General features: G+C 40.0%; 1 protein-coding gene across 3 annotated transcripts in view; it reads right to left on the minus strand.

Moving 5' to 3' along the window:
- GBF1 (golgi brefeldin A resistant guanine nucleotide exchange factor 1) overlaps positions 1–19,774 on the minus strand; it is a 110,536-nt gene that overhangs the window by 23,931 nt on the left and 66,831 nt on the right. For all 3 annotated transcript variants that reach the window (XM_085312186.1, XM_085312185.1, XM_085312184.1), the window contains 11 exons: positions 16,564–16,682; positions 15,832–15,940; positions 15,385–15,445; positions 13,610–13,664; positions 6,954–7,089; positions 3,633–3,862; positions 3,309–3,477; positions 1,884–2,095; positions 1,251–1,349; positions 648–842; positions 113–299 (listed from right to left, as the gene is read on the minus strand). In XM_085312186.1, coding sequence (XP_085168312.1) covers positions 113–299; positions 648–842; positions 1,251–1,349; positions 1,884–2,095; positions 3,309–3,477; positions 3,633–3,862; positions 6,954–7,089; positions 13,610–13,664; positions 15,385–15,445; positions 15,832–15,940; positions 16,564–16,682 — 1,572 coding nt within the window. The remainder of the gene's footprint in view (positions 1–112; positions 300–647; positions 843–1,250; positions 1,350–1,883; positions 2,096–3,308; positions 3,478–3,632; positions 3,863–6,953; positions 7,090–13,609; positions 13,665–15,384; positions 15,446–15,831; positions 15,941–16,563; positions 16,683–19,774) is intronic.

Genomic DNA, 19,774 nt, shown 5'->3' on the forward strand with positions numbered 1-19,774 from the left:
GAAGACCAAAACCATATATTTAAGAAGCTTATTATGTGAGCTACCAAAATGAGATTTGCAGGATTAGCACAAGACCGAGTTAATATCAAAATATCAAAGTAAGGGGTCTTACTATTGCTTGTTTCTTTGCTGCTGTTCACAGCTTCTGTGTTAGGTTTGGCAACTTCCTTCTCTTGCTGATGGGTGCTGCTCAGCACTTTGCCCTGGCAACGTGCCTCTGTGCTATCTATCACTGTCAACAACGCTTCCAGAGACAGCAGATGGACAGTATAGAGCTGTCCAGAAACAGGAAAGGCATTCTGGGAAATAAAATAAATAAATATTAGACAACTTTCATGCCTCTCCATGATGGACGAAGGGAGTTTCCCTCATTGCCCAGGAAACCCAAGAGCACACAACAGAACACCCAAAACTTTCCAAACAAGGCTTTCGAGCATACACTTAATAGTTTAAATCTCTTCTCTTCTATCTCCAAATGTTAAATGCATTTTTCATCTCTGCAACCTATTCATCCCAAATCTTCCAACCACTCCCAAGTTCTGCTTCTGTGCTTAACTCTGTTCTGACTCAGCAGCCTCCCTTTCTACCTCCCTCCTACCCTGGCAGCCCAGGCCGATGGGGTAGCACAAGGCTGGCCCGTTCAGCACCTTGGAGAGCAGCTTGGTGAGCTCCTCGAAGAGGTTGGCGCAGTAGTAGTCACAGTCATAGTTAATGTAGAGCTCAGTAGCAAAACTGGGAATCCGCCACAGGTGAACTATGGCTTCCAAAGCCATCTCCTTCATTTCATAGGGCATCTTTGGGTTTTCCACAGTGATTATTTCCATCAACTTCTTGACATACATCTGGTAAAAACACAGCACAGCTCAGTTTAGGAAAATGAAAGCAGGACAGTGAATAGCTTTGAGGGCTACAGAAAGAGATCTGAGCTTCATCTTTCCACATAATATGACTCCATATTTAATGGTAGTTCATTCTGCAGGAGGCTGTAAAATAGGTTTCACATGGTTCTACTATTCAGTGAACCTGGATTCCTGGATTTACCATTCTAAAGAATGGTGGGAGGAAGGCTGTATATCAGTTTCAAAGACATTTTATTATCTCAACAAGAAAAGGCTTACACAGCCCGCCCATAAACCACTGAGGCATTTATACATAGGTAAACTGGTACTTAGGCTGCATCTTATTGCCTTGGCAGCATGCATTTGTCTGAAGAACTATTACCAGGCCCTCGGTGATACTCAAAAACTTACCTCCAGCTGGAATTTCAGATGCTCTCTCATGCTCTCAAAGAGAAGAAAGCATACCCTGAGGGAGGTTGCATACAGATTGAGCCGTTCAACACTCAGTAGCTGAACAAGAAAAAAATCCCCCCCAAAGAATAACATGTTATCAGTAGTGACATGGTCCCTCCCCCAAATCCCCCCCATGGCTTCACATAGCAATGGTATTTCAGAAAATAATCCCTTATTTAACCTCTTGGTCCTTCTGTGAAAGAGAATGAATGTACTTACTTCCCTACTGCTTACAAGTAGCACTGATTTCATATTACAGCTTTGTTCTTTTGGTAAGCCCACAGATCCCTTTACTGGTGAAATAACTCAAGAGGAGAGCTGCCTTCAAGATGGTCCTTCTGCAATTAATAGCTGGTAACTAAGCTGGTAACCACAATTATCTCAAGCCTGCAACACAGGTTACTCATACGTATTCTCAAGACCACTGTTCCACTGATGCAATTCAGAACTCTCACTGCAATGTAGCAGAGAGCTCATTTGAGGACTGAGACCTACCAAACCTCAGCATACTAAATTCCAATAGACTGTTTAATCCAAATCATTATCTAAATAGTCAGTGCCATGTCCCATGCTAGCATAAGCCAGACTCACTTGAAACAGGTGCCGGCACAACTCTTCCTTCACAAGTCCCAAGAGGGACTGGCAGTTTGCAATGGGAGCCGACTCCAGAGCAACAGTTAGCAGCTGCAGCCCCATATGGATCATCACATCAGAGTTGTGGCGGTCATTAGGGTTAGTGAGAGAGATAAGAAAGCGGAATAATTCTCTAATACATGGTAGTCCATAGGGGACCAGTGCTGCTCCTGAGGGAAAATAAGAGACATTAGCACTCTAACAACTTTGTTTATGCTTTTTCGTGCTAACAAGTGGTACAAATCAAATCATTATAGACCAGTTCAGGAACAGGAGTTTAACACCCTGTTAGCGGAGGGTGGCACAGATTAGTGGAAAGCACAGAATCACAGAACAGTTAAGGTTGCAAGGGACCTTAGGAGATCATCTAGTCCAATCCCCCTTCTCAAGCAGGGTCACCTAGAGCACGTTGCCCAAGTGTCCGATGTCCAGGTGGCTTTTGAATACATCCAAGGATGGAGACTCTGGTATCCCTCTGGGCAACTTGTTCTGTCACCCTCACAGTAAAGTTTTTCCTTAGGTTCAGAGGGAACTTCTTGCATTTCATTTTGTGCCCATTGCCTCTTGTTCTGTCATTAGACCTGACTGAGTAGAGTCAGGCATCCACCTTTTGACATTCTCTCTCCTGATATTTATACACATTGATAAGAGCCCCCCTCAGTCTTTTCTCCAGGCTGAATAGGCCCAGCTCTCTCAGTCTTTCCTCACATGAGAGATGCTCCAGTCCCTTAATCATCTTAGTAGTCCTCTGCTGGACTTGCTCCATTAGCTCCTTGTCTCTCTTGTACTGGGAAGCCAGGAGCTGGACACAGTACTTGAGGTGTAACCTCACCAGGGCTGAGTAGAGGGGAAAGATCACCTCCTTTGACCTGCTGGCCATGCTCTGCCTAACACAGCCCAGGATACCATGGCTTTCCCTGCCACAAGGGCACATTCCTGGCTCTTGGTCAACTTGTTGTCCACCAGTATTCCTAGGTCCTTCTCCACAGAGGTGCTCTCCAGCAGGTCAGTCCCCAGCCTGTACTGGTGTATTCCTCCCTAGATGCAAAACCATGCACTTGCCTTTATTGAACTTCATGAGGTTCCTCTCTGCCAATTTCTCCAGTATGTTGAAGTCTCTCTGAATGGCAGCACAGCCCTCTGCTGTATCACCCACTCCTCCCAGTTTTGTATCAGCAGCAAACTTGCTGAGGGTGCACTCTCTCTCTTCATCCAGCTCACTGATGACCAAGTTGAACAGGATTGCACCCGGTACTAACTTCTGAGGGACACAGCTAGCTACTGGCCTCCAACTAGACTTTGTGCCACTGATTACAACCCTCTGACCTTTGCTATTCAGTCAATCCAGCAGAAAGGACTTAAGCAATACTGCCCACCTCTTACCTTCTTTTTGGGAAGACTGAGTAAAACGTACTCCATGGGGATTTACATAATCCATGTCATGAACAGAGGCAGAGTCAGAATGTTCTGCTATGGACGTACACTCCTCTAGTACCTCAGGGATAGACTCAACAGAGGCTGACTGGATCTTCTCCTCCCTCAGACTTTCATTCTTCATTGATAATAGTCATTTGAAAAGAAAAAAAGAAAAAGCAAAATAAGTGTTAACAGGCACAAGGAGGAAGAGGGAAGAGAATGAATAATATGCTAAATCCACAATTAGTTAGACTGGGAGTTGGAACTTTTCTCCTCAAGTTATCCACATACCTGGAGTTCAGGCTGATTTTGGTGTTCAGCGACTTTGGCCTCACTAGAAAGCATTCCTGCATTAAGTCCCAAAGAAGTCACCTGGTCCAAGTCTGTCAGGTCTTCCTTGGAGGCAGTCTGTGAGGACAACTCCAAGCCACTGTCTGTAGCAGGGCTGACTGCAGATGAGACATTTTCTGAGCTTCCAGAGGAGCTGGGAGAAGGAGCATCTATGAAAGCAACTCCACTTGCTGATGAGAAAAAAAAAAAGGCAAAAAAGACTGGTGTAATTCTGTCCCTCAACGCTGAATACGGTAACAAAGGATTGCTTTAATCACTACATCACACCACAAATGATCTCAGTTACACATTAAAGAAGAACACACAGATAAATCAAGTTCTCTTTTACCAGATATTAAATGAACTAAATAGATGAATAGGTAAGATGCTAACAGTTTTCCAGACTAAAACACACTAGTTAGAATCTAACAGACTTGAAAAAGAATATAATTCAGTTAACTAAAGAGGCAGGACATTCATAAAAGGAAAGGGAGCAGGATTGATGAAACTGAAACAAGACTTTAATGACAGTCTCTCAAAACAGACAAAACCCAACCTCACAGAAGTTCTTTAACGTTTGGTTCTTCAAGAAGCAGAACAGTGTGCTGACAGAACAATTATCAAAATGAAGCTTTCATATTCAGCTTGCTCTGTTGGATTTACACTCACACATTTCCAAAAACCTTAGGAGTTTTTGGTTTTAACATTTATGTTTTCCAAACTATGCTTCTCATGATGAAGGATGCACCATCAACGGATAGAAGTCAGGATGAAATAAATCAGCAGTGTGCATCAGTAAGCAAGGCACGCCATCCTTCCTCATTACTTCCTTTCTTTTTAATGTTTAGCAGTATGTATGTTAAGTATCCTGGCATCCTTAGCTATTCATTCAAGAACTAAAATGTATTTGTTACAATAATATACTTATTACTACACTAAATCAGCACAGTAAGTCCCATTATCACCAAGTGACCGACAAGACTCAGCAAATACACAACGTGAGTACGTAAAAACAAAACTAACCACAGTTCTGATCCATTGGACTGAAGGCCGTTATCATTCTTGAATCCAAGTAACATTAAGTCAAAAAACGCTTTTCACAAAGGCTTGAAAAATTTGGCTCTTCACTTTGGTAACTTTTCAGTATTTCTGAACTAAGAGATGTTTGCATTGCAAGGTAAGAGGGAGCATGTAGGGTTTCTACAATCAAAACGCAACTGAAAAATAGCCTGAAAGGCATACTTTACACTTTGATACAATGGGACAACCATTTTAAAGATCTGCATCAAGAATAAGTCATTCCTAGTCAATACCTATTTCTTTAATTCTCCTTAAAGAAGCAGAATTACAATGGAATCCAAATAAATTAAAAAAAAAAAAAAAAAAAGGATCAGTGAATACTCTTATTATTTCTAAATGTGAAATGATACTCCAAGAATCAAAATTTCTCTTTAAGAACAACCCATGCATTTGCAGGACTCAGTTCTGAGGAAAACTTAAAAGATTTTAAAACAAATATTAAAAAAGAGGAGATACAACACAGGGAACAGCAATAAAAGAAACGCACAAACCAGAGGTATATTATGAATTTACATGAGAAATCTGTATGGTTTTAGACAGTGGTATGTTTTGTTGTTGACTTGATTTTTGAAAATTTCTTAAAGAAGTAGCAGGAATTCACTTGATTTTTAAGAAATGAATGGAACAAATCAATTTTGTATTCTTTATCCTCACTTGCTAAGCCACAATTCTAGCACAAAAACAAAAGTTATTTTATCACCTAGTATTACAAGGTCAGAGTTAATGCCACACTTTCTAATACAGTTCAGCTTTCTCTCCAAAGTGCTAGAGGAGTTATAACACTGTTTAATGGAATTTAATACCTATTCTAAGAATTAAGTATAACAATAATTTATGTGGGGGTAAGCTCCCCAATCTGGATGTCTGTTTTGAGCTGTACGTAATTTGTTTTCATTTATTATTTTCTTAGTTTTCATGAACTGTGCTGTTGTGTAGAAACATATCTGGAATCGTCCACACTACACTGAATACTTTCCTGTGATGGAGTAAGTGTCACAGCTATGTATTTCACACAGTTATTGTTGCAATCTTCCTGTCTGCTTCCTTTCACTGTTAGGGTTTATGTCTGACTTGTCAGATTTCAGAGCACACAAGACAAAATACTTTGCAGTCAAAGGGACTCATCTAACCAGAGAAAATATTAGAAATGGTTATAACTATTTAGTTTACTCCTATACAACCCACAGGATATACAAGTTCCCCAACTCAATGTTCTTGAGCTCATAGCACTAGTCATATTTCCTATCAATTCCATGGGCTGAGTTGAAGCACATACAGAAGCGTTCCTGTGCACTCCCCGTAGTTTCTTGGACACAAACCTTTTTCAGGTGCTTTATGCTGCTCCCTGTACTTTCGTTCTACAAAACTCTTGATGTCTTCCTAACATACAATGGCTTCTACTCTTCTCACAATAGTTTTAAGTACACTCCATCTTTCCCTGTCCCTTACTGTGTGTAGCCCCATAGCTTTTATTAAAATTTCATGGAGCACACTTCCATCCTTAATGTCTGTACGAGAGATGTGTGCACTGTCTATCCTCAATACCTATATCTCTGCACATCCCTCAGTTCCTCCTGTCTATCTTCCCCAGAATATCACTTTGCTCTTCTCTCAGTATCACCACTCCCACCACCCCCTTTAGCATTCTACTTCAGGAAAATAGGAAAAATAAATAACTTAAGTCAGCAATTTTCTGTTGCAGGCAACCATAATGCAATCCTTTAGCCACTACCTGCTCCCCACCTCGTCCCCTTAGCCCTCCTCTTGCCACTGTTTGTTCTCAATCTCTGCCATGTACCTGCTGCACCCTCCACCTCCTCCCCACCATATGGCCTCCGCTGCACATATAACCTCACTCAGCCACATCTCCGTGTCCCCATTCCATTCTCTGCAAGTCATCCCTCTAAGGCACACTGAAGACAGAGAAATGCTGTCAAGTTAGCCACAGGACTATGCTTTGGTCCACCAGCAAGTATTTCATCTTCTCCAAACTCCTCTCTAATCTATGACCTGTTTATTGCAACAGTCACTGAGAACTAAAAACAAAACAAAAAAAACCCTAAAGCAGAACAGTTTAATTGAAATAATATTAAGATAAAGATTAAAAGAAAAACCAAATTGGGAAAACAAACAAACAAACAAACAAAAAAAAATCCCCTAGAACAGATGGCATCTGGTCTCTGGAAACACATTTTAACCTACCTGTGATGTTACTACCATTGGTTATTGGTTGTTCTGTTCCAGGAGAAACTTTAGTTACATGACGAGGAGGCCTTGGTGATCTCTTCTGCTTTTTCCATTTTGATGAATCGCTCATTCCTCCAGCTCTCATTTTCAACTGAAAACCATAAGTCATTAGGAATATCAGTGCGGCAAAACCACATAGCAAAACAGATCACACAAGCCAATCAAAAAAAGGCTGCCTCAAAACCATGAAAGTCAGGTGACAGCAATCAAATATATCATACAAATTAATCAGCACCTCAGAATCATGCAGATCAGTCCATGACTCCTCCTTGTCCACTTATTAGCCAGCAACTCCATGCCTGAATCAAGGGACAATCTGCTGCAGCTACTCTACTACAACATATACTTACAGTTCAAGTAACACAGCACTCCCTCTTCCCTATCCATGCCTCCTAGTTTTAGCTTAGGATGAAAAGACCTTAGGCCATCATGCATATCTTGAATCTTGTGGGTTTGGCCAATATTCCCAGAGTTCTACAGGGCAACATTTAAAGAACATGTACATGTCCTAATAAGGCTTGACATTTAATTAAATCTTTTACCATTTATATATGAAGGCTGCAAATGAAGCCTGAGCATTCAGTCCAACTTTGGACAACCTGCAGCTTTGTCAACTATCTCTAACCTCAATTTACTCTTCATCTCTGAAGCAATGCCCTCTTCACTCTCCCCTAGGAATCTCTTTAACTATTAAACAGTGTTTCCATAACATCTCCCTTACTCCTGGTGCATGATACATTGCAAACATCGTCCTAGCGGCTTAAAAATGTGTTCTGCCTTCACCTGCCTTCTGTCATTTTTCCTCTTCAGTTCTACATCTAACTTAACTGTTGACTTCTTTGTTGACCAGGATACTCTTCCTAGTTCTTACGTGAATCTTCAACTGGGCAGACAAGAACCATGGCAGGACTAAGACACACTGCATGGCCCTTTGCTGCAGTACAGTTATTTGCAGGCATGCACAACATTTCAGAACTTCCTAACAGCAACATGGTATTTAGTCATACTGACAATGGCAATAGCAGGCCTAGAAACAGCTTCTTTCTAAAATATTTCCATGTAAGTGCAGGATTGCCTGCTTTTCACTCTCATCTGACAGCTGCTTTTTCTGATCCTGTCAGATCTCTTCAGTTTGTGATGAAAGTTAAACACTGTGAACAGGTACCCTGTGCGTACTGGAAACTATTAAGCAAGTCTCAGTACAAATTTCTACTTGGTATTTTTATTTGTGAAGTTATTTATTGCAGTCAACTTATATTTTAAGCTCATTTTAATATTCCTGTCTTACTTCTTTCTTCAGGTATTCTTACTTCTTGTATCAGTAGTATCAGATTCAAATTCTCTAGAAGAGAGCTATTTTCTTCAATCTCTTCATTTTCTACCTTCAGTACAATTCTTTAACTTCCCTCCTGCCAGCTACTCTTCTTAAATGTCAGTCAACCTTACAGGTTCCACTACTGTTTTTCCAACTCTTTCTCTCTTCCATCTAGAATTCTAACTCACTGTACATGGCATAATTTTTCTCATTTAGACAAAGCCTGTGAAAATGTTATGTCCCAGTGCAGTAAACCATTTGTGTAACTTTTCTTTGCACCACAAATTGTATTTATTTAACTATTAATCTCTAAGTTTTAGCTATGCTACAGTTTCTTTCAGCTAGTTAATTAAGAACAGATTTAGAACTGCTTTGTCTCTTGCCATTTCTTCCAAAATTTTGAAGGAGGAATGTTTTCTTCTAACAAACATTGCATGACAAACACACACCTATAATGTAAAATTTTAAAAGGTTTCAAATGTTTTTAGAAGCCTACAGGTTGTAATCCTTTCACATAAGAATTTTGTTAGCTATCTTGTCTTTCCTATGCCCCAGTTCATGCAGCTATAAAATACTTGTTACCTTTCATTCTTGTTAATCCCTAATATTTCATCTCTATTAGTTTCACTTTCACTTAAAAAATCTCTTTGAGTCTCAAATATTACAAATAGATTTATGCCTTGAAGGCTTATGCAGTGAATTGGACCACATTGTTTTATTTTACCCGCTAACTGGACCACATGCCATATTTAAAATTTTTCTCCTTTTTATTACAGTACCAAAAAAAAAAAAAAAAAAAAAAAAACTAAAGGCTTTACTGTCCACTTCATGAAGTTGCTGGAAACACGAAGGAAACCTGAAAACCTTATGTGTTAAAATCCAAAAAAGTTTGTTCCACAGAATTCCAGAATTACCGACTTTGCTTCTGGATACTATATTCTGTTTCTGTTACCGTGATTTGCCAGGTAAAGAGTCACTCACTAATAAAAATGAAAAACAAAAAAAGAATCAACAAAACAGATCTAAGATCTTGTTAGAAACTAACCATGTTGGTGCCACTGCTTTTACTGTCAGCAATGCTCCTGAGAAACAACTAACTTTTGAAACATCCTATCAGAAGCTCCAAGCAGACAGTTTGGTTAGTATTTCTGACCTCCACTTTTACACAATACCAAACTCTATTTCAGATAACATCAGACCTCATGAAAAAGATACAAGGGATCAAACAAAGAAGTAAAACTCCTTCAGACAATACCCATTTTCAGTGATTGTGTTGTGCTTTGCACCGACTACCAGATTTTTCTTCCTAGTGTTCTGAAGAACTACCTGCACGTCTGCCATTATTTCGGCCAAACTATGCCATCTTTCAGAGACTCGTCAAAGCAGTATCACAAGGACAGGAAAACATCACCTCAGAAATATTTTTTCATAATTTATCCTGAACATTTAATCAAAGTATAAAGATTCAGACAAGCATCTAAGGTTATTTACTTCTTTTGGACAATTTAACAGACAGGTGAGATTATCCAGTTGGTCTTTTACCATCCAGTATTCTATGTTCTACACAATCAGGAATCATTTTATTAGGAAATCTCCCAAAAATAAGAGATATGCAATTATCATTGTGGCTTGCTAACTTAAAAAGACATTTGTTTAATCTCTGCCAAGTGGCCATATGTTGTTTAAACAAACAAACTCTACGTTTAAGATATGAAAGGATAGCAAAAGTAGCATCTTTTTTCATTCTGCATTTTGTACTGAATTAAAATGTAACAAGTCCATGAATTCCTTACTTTTTAATGGTAGCATAAAGGTGACAAAACATTTCCACAATTCCTCATTGATAAAAGGAGCTATTGCTAATGTTTGTTTTACCTACAGTACCAGGATATTTTCTGACTTTGCTAGAAAGATTGGTTGCATGTTAACAGGCCGAGATTTTAAACCTAGAATTTCCTTCCTAGCTAAATGCTGCACGTAGTGGCATTTAATTTATCATTTTAAAAATCCTGAATTTTAAACATCTAACACTCTCCTTCCCTCTCTAATACTCAGTGACATTAGAGTTGCATTATTTTCCTAGTTATCAGCATTCTTCAGATAGAATTTAGCTTGTACTGTCAATATAGCTTGTACTGTCAATACTTTTGTCAATACTCCTTACAAATCAAAGAAGAAAGGAAGCTCAGAGCTACTCCTTCTCCATCTTAGAAGTCAGTACAGAATCCATTACATTTATCCAATTATCTTGCATAAAGAAATGTGCACACAAAACAGTAGAAGTAAGAAATGAGAAGACCTCTAATGCTTCTTTTGAAAGATGTGGCTGTAATAATAAAATACCAGCTCAAGGCTAGGAAAGCGAAGAAAAATCTAATACTACAAGGTTCTTTCTAAAGGGTCCAGAAGACCCCATTTTTCCGCAAGCCACCTTACCTGTACTCGTTTGTTTTTCCATAAGATACTGTAAGCCTCAAGAAAAAAGGGCAGGGGCCAATGATTAGTAACTAAAGCAATGATACTAAAACATGGGCTTATTCTAGATGCAGCACGGAACTGGTCAGCACACCCAGTGGCGTTCAAGACAATAGCATGCAGAGAGAATGCAGTCCATGATTCATGTCCTGGAGACACAGAGGCGGTCCCACCTTCTCACTCACCTACCTGCCTGTACTGCAGCAACTAATGAATTATGTTTGTGAAACATATTCACGTATCTTAGGCAACTATGAACATAATTTACTCCTCCAATCTGTGGAAATACAGATTTGGGTTCCTGATTCCCACCTCAAAACCCAGTGTTTAGCTGCAATACTTCCTACTGTTAAGGGAAACATTTCTTAGCCTCCTTTACTGTGCAACTCTGACTGAGTTTGGTCTTTCCAAACTATCCTGACCACAGGCCAAAGAAATAACAAAGGCATCTCTAAACGTTCATTTCAGACTATCAGGACCAAACGGCATAAAAGGCAGACAAGAACTAAACCTGGATTGAGTTTATGCACCAACACGGAAAACCAAGGGAGGTTTGGATAGAATCAAACGGTTCTAGCTAAACTAGTTTCTCATGGTTTTTGTGATCATTCCAAAAGTAACAGGCTACAGGCTTATCACACTTCTTTAAATCTATTTTGTAGGCAAACTGGTAGGTCCTAACATGTTTCTTTATTCATTTTGGCCCCATTCCTCTTGTATTAGCAAATGCTGTGATGGGAACTATATTTTAGTTCTGTAGAAATGTGGCTAAAGACATGGAAAATGTACAGCAATCTGTTTCAAAAAATTTGAGTACTGAACTCTGGGCGCCTGTACCAAGCAACAAAGCTCAGAGAATTGCCTTGAGTAATACTGTCTAATACATTAATGCTGGGTCAAGAGACTCTTCAGGTATGCTACTACTTCTATAACTAACATCAATAGCTAGGGCATACAATACTTGGTCTTCAGGGAAGTAATCTACATTTTTAATACATTTCTTCAGTATTTCACTGTCACAAACGACTTGATCTTTGCCCACACCCTCCCACTCCTTCCTGCAGAGGACTCTGTGATGGTGTCTTAGATGCCACTTACCAAGACACTGAATGGTACAGTAAAACAAGGCTGTCTCCCTCCCAAACCTGCCCCAGCTGGAGCCACAACACTGCAAAGCAACCATGGCATGCATTCTCCCCAAAAGCCATGCTGTGTCAAATGAGTGGAGGGAGATTTGCTACACACAACGTAACCGTCTCCCACATGGTGTTTACAAAAGAAGGGTGTGAGGGAAGAAGCTAGAGAGAGAGAGACCTTCAGGTTCTTAAAGAGCAGTACCCTCTCTAACTGGTTCAGGGCTTTGGGCTGTTCCCCACTACTTAGTTCCAGTGTGTTGAGGAGACAGGAAGAGATCTGTGAAAGATAGGCAAATGTATGGTTTAAACAAAGCAAAATAAACCCAAAGAGAAGAATAATCTGGCAGAGCGTAAGGCTCCAGGGGAGACTCCTGGCATGCACAGCAAACAGATAGTATAAGATAACTGCATAGATCAGACATGAGACACAACATCACTTTACTGAGCTGGGAGCAGCCATCACTTGATAAGGGAAGGCTTCCTGAATTTAAATTCACTTTCACATTATGTCTTCTTACAGACAAGCTCAAATTCTGGCATCTGCAGTAAATCACCCTGTTCTTTTTATTCTTCCTTAGGTCAACCTACAAGCAACACAATCTTGCCACCTTCCTCCACAGCACGGGAAACAAGCGATCATGACATCACTAGGTTACTACAGAAGATTTAAAACCCCAAACTAGTTTCAGATTCCTAAAAATAAGCATATTCAATCTTCCAAAACACTGCTGTACTGGCTCTGAAATGTAAATTTATCCAACTTTGTCACTTTTCTCATGCCACTCAGAAAGAGTAGAAGTTGCATGGTATAAACAGCAAGTTCAACATAAGCTCAGAGGTAGCTCTCTCTTCTCTAGCACTCTTCCCCACTCTGCTACTCTCAATACTAGAATCCTGTATTTTTACCAACATTCTTTATACTCCTGATGGAGTTCCTCAGGTGGGCTTGCCTCCACCTAAGCTAATAATCATTTGAGGTCACATTCATGGTATTTACCCTACTGCATCCAGCTGCTAAAAATTCAGTGGAAAGAGTGAGATGGTGCTGGTGAACAAAACCTGGACCTTTCACCCTTGAAGGCTGTGTGGAAAGGGAGAAAGAAAAAGTAGGCTACTCTGGTTTGGCTGCTAACAACAGAGATGGGACTGCCCCTCGGAACTAAGGTTTTCATTATAGAATTGCTATCCCTTCTAAAAGTCAAAGCTTTCCTACAATAGCCCAATTTCATAATGCTTTCATAGCTATCTTACCAGCCTCAAAAAAAAAAATCCTTTCTACTTAAGAAAAACTGGAATGTCTTGAAAGCAGTTTTAGACTTGCGGTGAATAGAGAAAGATAAGAAAGAAGCTGGAGAGACAGTAGAAGACAGCAGAAGTTTGGAAGACACTACCATCAGGTCCCAAGACTTGTTGGGGCTTTGTTGCCCACAGCAGCTGATGGCTGTTCCCAGAATCCAGTCTGACTCACCTAGGCAACAGCATCACTGACAAGATTCACTGCTGGACTATGTGAGCATAATTCCACAGAATTAATGAAGTTATGTCCATTTACGCTGTTAAACATGCTCCTTCAGTGAACTAAAGACTTGCAGAAATGAAGAAACAAAAGTGTGAAAGCAAACAGTATAGAGATGAGCGCAAGTCCGAGACAAGAGCAGAACAGCCAATACAATATGGAGCCTTACCTTCTTCATATTAGTTCCCATGTAGCTTTTAGGCTCTTCTTTAAACTGAGGCAATCTGAAAGACAAAGTACAAGCCAAAATTCACAAGCTTCTTTGGGTTAATAGAAAATATTAAAAAAAAAAATCAGTCAGAATGCAGATAACAGAAAATTAAAGTTAGGGTTTTCTTTGCAAAGGGGAACTCTCCTCGGTTCCTATCCTGCCAGAAAGTGCATAGAAAAACATAATCTAGATGGGAGGCTCTTTGCAAACCATTTACCATTACTTCTAATGAAAGTTCCACTATATTGATCGTTAGTGCTAATGGTCATGCAAGTACAGTTTCTCTTCCTTCACTGTATGTTTTCAGCACTAGACTAATTATATTAGTTCAAAACAGGTTTCATTAATGCTGCTATAAACAGTTGCTGAGCCAGTGTCATCCATACCAGGACTCTTACAGTTTCAGCATTGCTAGTCATGGCAGCTCTTTTCATTAACTTATCTAGAAATGCTAGTGGTTATCCTCCATCCTGAACCATACAAACAGAATTACAGTGCAAACTGGATCTAAGTTTAAGCTGAACGCTTTGAGTTAAGCAGTCCCTCTCTTGCAAGTAAAGGAGGTAGACAGCTCTCACCTGTGCTACCGAATGATCTCCAGAACAAACATTTACACCTCTACAACTCCATACACCCTGCTCTCCCCTCTGTTTCCTTACTACATTGCTATCTTCACTTGCTGAAGGGATGCAAGCTTGCAGCACAGCTTTGGCTGTTCCTCTTTCTGAAAAGCAAGATGACAATACTCAAAAAATAAACAGGGAGTCAAACCATCCCCATAGCTGCTGCCTCTGCCTTGCTTTGATACCCAAATGTCCAAGGCACTGCTAACTTTAGCTACTATTTTGCCACCTTTCCTGAAAAGAAGTTTGTCTCCAAGCCATACCAGAAGAGATGATGCACAACAACAAGTGCTATGCCAAATTTACTTATGTATTTGCAGAAAAATAAAGTGATGCTGTCTCTCGCCTTTAGTAATACTTGCTTCTAACTCTGCCCTACATTCATCCAGGGTTCTACATAACAAGATGCACAAAGGAAACGAATCTTGAGAACTCACTGGAGCTGAGTGTGATAACAGAAGAAAGTGATGACATTTATTACAATCCCTTCCTACTGAAAGCATTTCTGTAGCTGCACATACCTTTCTTATAAAACTCAGAAAATCTACGATTACTTCACAGGTCTGGAGAAACAGTTTTGAAGTTAAATAACTTGTTCGAGTTTAAAAAGGAGGGGCAACCTTAATAATTACCTGAAAGGTGGTGGAAAGGGCAGAACATTTATCCACAAGACATATGATCTCAAGAGCTTAGAATTCTCTTCAATATGTGAGGTCAAAGCTCTCAGCTTGAATTCAACATGTAACTATTCAACACTATTTCTATTCTCTCTTCTAAAGAAAACTATACTTTTTTAAAGCACTGGTTTTTGAAGTGAAGTTCACATTATCTGTCCTTAAAGAACTGGTTTCTTATCCTAAAGCTCTTCATTACCTGGCTGTCCATCTCTCCTCGAAGGACACCTTAAACCATACAACTTTGCCTACCTCATTCTCCCCACAGTCTGAAAGGGTCAGCCCAAGAGAAAAGGGCCAAATCCTTCATCCCCTTCCACCTCTAAATAATGGCCATTTCAGATGATTTTTCTGAGGCCCTTAAGTGGAAGTGTGGAATCCTTCTGTCCTTAGAGGGCCATCTCAGCAATGCTGAGGCAAACACAAGCAGGTTTACCTTGTGAAGAGCAGCTGCACCATGTCGACTAGAGTGTGCTCTGCAGATTTTCTCAATAACTCTGTGAAGACAAAAACAAATAACACAGGTGTCATTACTCAGTGTGATATTATCAAGAGGCTTCTTCAAGCAGACTCCCCTCCAAGCCTTGTTTACAGAGATTACAGCAAATTTATTAAAACCAGCTCCAAGACTGCATTACTGCAAAAGGGCATATAATCACAAGGTGGCGCCACAAAGCTGAGGAAAAAAAGGAGTCAGTCAAAAGTTGTACAATGAACTCTTTAACACCTAACAAGTTTTACATTAAGTTGTAGAGAGACACAGTAATACAAAGCTCAGTAGGTTTCCATGGCTGCATTTTCTATAATGGAACCAGTCAACTAATGCTGAAGAGACTAGACCATTTCTTAGAAGTAACCATTGAAGAAACATGAGCAAACCTACCGCTAAGTCTCATTTCAAAGCATATGCGGAAACAGGACTGCATTATCTCACACACAGATTCATTGGTGAGGTGGGCTCCCACTGGAGTAAGCAGCAATGTTCTCAAAACCTGTAAAGAACAGAGTATGTATATCACATAGTACCAATGCCATTCATACGCATATCCAAGAGAAGGCTGGCTCTCTCAAGAAGACATCCCTGGAATTACTGCCTTGAGCAGAAAGAGTTTCCCAGAAGTCATTTCAATCTTAATGCTGTGCTCAAGAACAGAAAGATTAAAAGTCAAGAATGATCTCCTAACCCACTTCTAAAAGAGACGTGATATGATGCATGCCACCCAACACTTAAATTCAGTAACTAGTTCTCTGCCCAAAAATAAACAGGCCAGAATTGTATCATAGGTTTGTCTCTACAAAGAATTTTTCTCAAAATAAGTTTGTGAGCTCCATATTCTTACCTTCCCCCACTCCAGCAGAGACCACGCACAAGGTGGGATTATCAAGGCCACCATGTTTCAAGCCCTTGATTTAAAATCATTTCATTTAAGCTTTTAATCATTTTCATTGGAAAGGCTTTTACCACAGGTATATGAGCCATCTGTTTAAAAATAAAGTCTGTCACTAAGCTCCTGCAGAGTCAAAACACTGCTCCCTCCTCCTCAGCTCCATGTAACAGGATATGGTCCACAATGGGCAGCAGCCATTACGGTAATTACCATTTCTCTCCACTTACCTGTAGGATTTTCATCAGGACAACCTCATCGCTTGCATGATCTGTGCCCACAAATCGGGCATGAGTGACAGCATCTGCCATATTCTCCATTCCCTCAGCTGTGCCCTCATGGCTAGGATCTGAGTAACAGAATAAAAACACATGTCAGGGAAAGGCTACCTACAGCTTGTCACCTCTGCGGGGAGACATCCACACAGATATACTTTGCTTCCATCTGCTACCCTAATTTGTGTGACTCAGACTAAGCAGACTGTACAAGAGAAACTCACCTCCCACTAACAGAAAGATTTTAGTATTGGGAGCTTTCAGCAAGACTATCAAAAATCTGTTTACATCTTCAGAACAACGCGACTTAATAAACCACAGTAAGAGAAAAGAATTACAATTCAGTTTGTTACTGGCGCTACACTTTTTTAGATGTTAATGTCTTCTCCCTTACAGTATAGCAGTCAGCTGTTAAATACATTCTTTTTTTTTCCCTGTAGTGGAAAAAAAAAAAAAAAAAACATTTTTAAGCATACAGAACCATAAACTTACTCCCACAAGGACAAACTGCCAGTTTCCACTAGATTGAGAAGGAAATTGCCTCTCATTCTACATCCCTCCCAAGGAATAGGATCTGGTTAAGGAATGGACCAGTAGTTTTCCCCAGAGAAAACCGTAGATGGACACTATCCTGGTTTAGATATCAGAGTTGCAGGCCTCCCACTTCAATCATTCATCAAGGCTCCTCTCTCCATTTCAGTCTTCTGTAGCTACAAACAATGGTGCATTTGAGAGAATGTTTGGGACAAGATTGTTGCTAGTAACTGTATCTTGTGCTACATTACAGTGGCTTCAGAAAAGCTGCCTCCGGCTTTGATTTCATTCTCACTTAAACAACACTGCACCGAGCAAGAATCTTGTTACCTTCCTACCTAAACAGTCATTAGGAAAGAAAGAAGACAACCTAAACACCAAATAATTCCTCATTAGTTGGTTATGGGGCCACTTGAACTCCAGCAAGAATAAAGCTGATGGAAGAACCAAGCAAGGCTTTGTACACTTCGCAGAGAAGCCTTTGCAGGCTCCCTCTTTGACTCTAGCTGTGTTCACACCTAAGAGACAAACCCTAGGCATTAAAGAAAACCATCCTTATTGTGGTCCATGTTCCAAAGAAAGCAGCATCCACCATATTGGGTAGATTCTGAAGAGCTGCAGGTTAAGAAACTTTGTAGCTGAACAAAACTGAAATGACATCAGTGCACATGAGAATCCCATTAGTTTGCACAAGAATAGCACCTCTCCCTTTTCCCTTCTCTCACATGTGTGAGAGGTCTGCCCTACTGAGAGCAGACCTTGCCTACTTTTGACATGTCTTTCTCTCTCACACACAAACCTTACAAAGTTCAGAGTGAATTCTTCTCCTGAGTTGCTAGTGAAGCCTCACTGAGCCATCAGGGAGTCCATTCAAAGACTGACCTGTCATTTTTACCTGCTTCATTGGCACTACTCAACAGCACATCAAACTGTGACACTGAGATGCATCAGCTGAGAGGCCTCGCTGAAAGCCACTTCTCTCTGTACCATCGACAAGCACTTACTCTCCAGTTACAAGCTACCACTCTTCTACACTAGAGGTAATAAAATTAAGACATACATTGGTGCTCCAGTGCACCCTGATTCACAATTGAGCATATTAACTTAAACCGTCAGTAGCGATGTGAGATTATCCCAAGCTGCTCAATTAAATCAGCAGACCAGTGTAGTTACAATGCCAGCAGCTACATTAAGATCAACCTTAATACTACAGTAGAAAGAAGCTAAAAGAGCATCAAGAGGAAAAAAAAAACACTTGCTACAGAAAAAGCTTCAAAATGTAGAGCAAGCAGGTTCATTTCATTGCCACCTCTTACAGTAGGTCTGATTTGCTCTGGGATTGGGGACATATTTAGCAGTGGTAATGGATAAGTAGTCCATGTGAAAAGAAAATGCAAGCAGGATGTGTAAATGCTTCTTTAACAGATCTGTGACTGCTGCTTCAATGTTCTATCCCCTACTTTCAACACTAATAAACACACCTCTCCCCCAACACAAATCACGCCTGGCTACTTCAGTCCTGGGTCCCTAGAACAGCTCCACAAATTCGTCTCAATTTATAAAGCCTCTTGAGTTCAATTAAAAGCACAGATATTTCTACTTTGCAGAAACAAGATAGAGAGAAGATCAACACGCTTCTTTGTTCCCTGGTGAGAAAATCAGTACGGAAAGATGTGTCAATGCCTGCTCAGAATTGCTAATAAAAGGAAGTTTTTGTGAAGTAAAATTCAGACTTGAAGACTGGCACCTGTGATGCAAAGATTTGGAGACCTTCATCTAGACTTACACATTTCATATGGGGTACACTCCCGCAACAGGCAGGCAAAGCAAAAAGCGGAAAGCAGAAAAGCGAGGCTCTTAACCTTCAGAGAAATCCAGAAAAGCCAGAGGCCTGCTCAGTAAGACCTTTAAAGGAACTGAAATAAATCACCAAGGAGATCAAGAAGGTAGAGGGGAGAGAACATGCTTTTAACTCTCCTAATGACAAGTCATCTTGTTGGAAGCTGAGCAACAGCTACCCACCTACAGATTCACAGTTTCCAGGTGATCAGAGAAAGTTAACTTCAGAAACAGAGATCCAGAAAACTGCTATGGATACACTGTGACAACAAAGCAATCGCAGTAAAAGCAAATATTATTTTCTGAAGAAAATATAACAAATTTTTGAAATTCAACCACTAGTCTTCCTATAGCTCAGGTCTGAGCTCATCAGAAAGACTGACATCTAGCTCTAATGCATAACTGATAAATACAGAAATAACTAATCCAATGGATTAAAAAAACCAATTAATTTAGAATTAACACAAAGTTTTCTTGTGCTTTAAAAATTACTATTGCATTTTTCAAATACCACTCTCGAAACAACAGTGCTTATTTCAGAACAGAGGACCATCTCTGTAATGCTAACTGTTGCTATCAAACTGTATGTACGATGGACATTAAGCCATTTTATCCAACTGAGTTGCTGACTGCATGCTATACCATTAGTCAGCTGCAAAACACAGCCGACTTAGAACAGATCTTTGCAATTCAGACTATTAGAGATCAAAAGTATTAAGGTTACTCAAGAATTTTTCTTTTCTAACCAGTTTAAAAACATACTCCTCAGCAATACCAACCAAAAAAGTAGGAC

This window comes from Rhea americana, unplaced genomic scaffold (assembly GCF_003343005.1).
Source record: "Rhea americana isolate MKP2758 unplaced genomic scaffold, rheAme1 scaffold_36, whole genome shotgun sequence".
Classification (NCBI taxonomy): Eukaryota; Metazoa; Chordata; class Aves; order Rheiformes; family Rheidae; genus Rhea; species Rhea americana.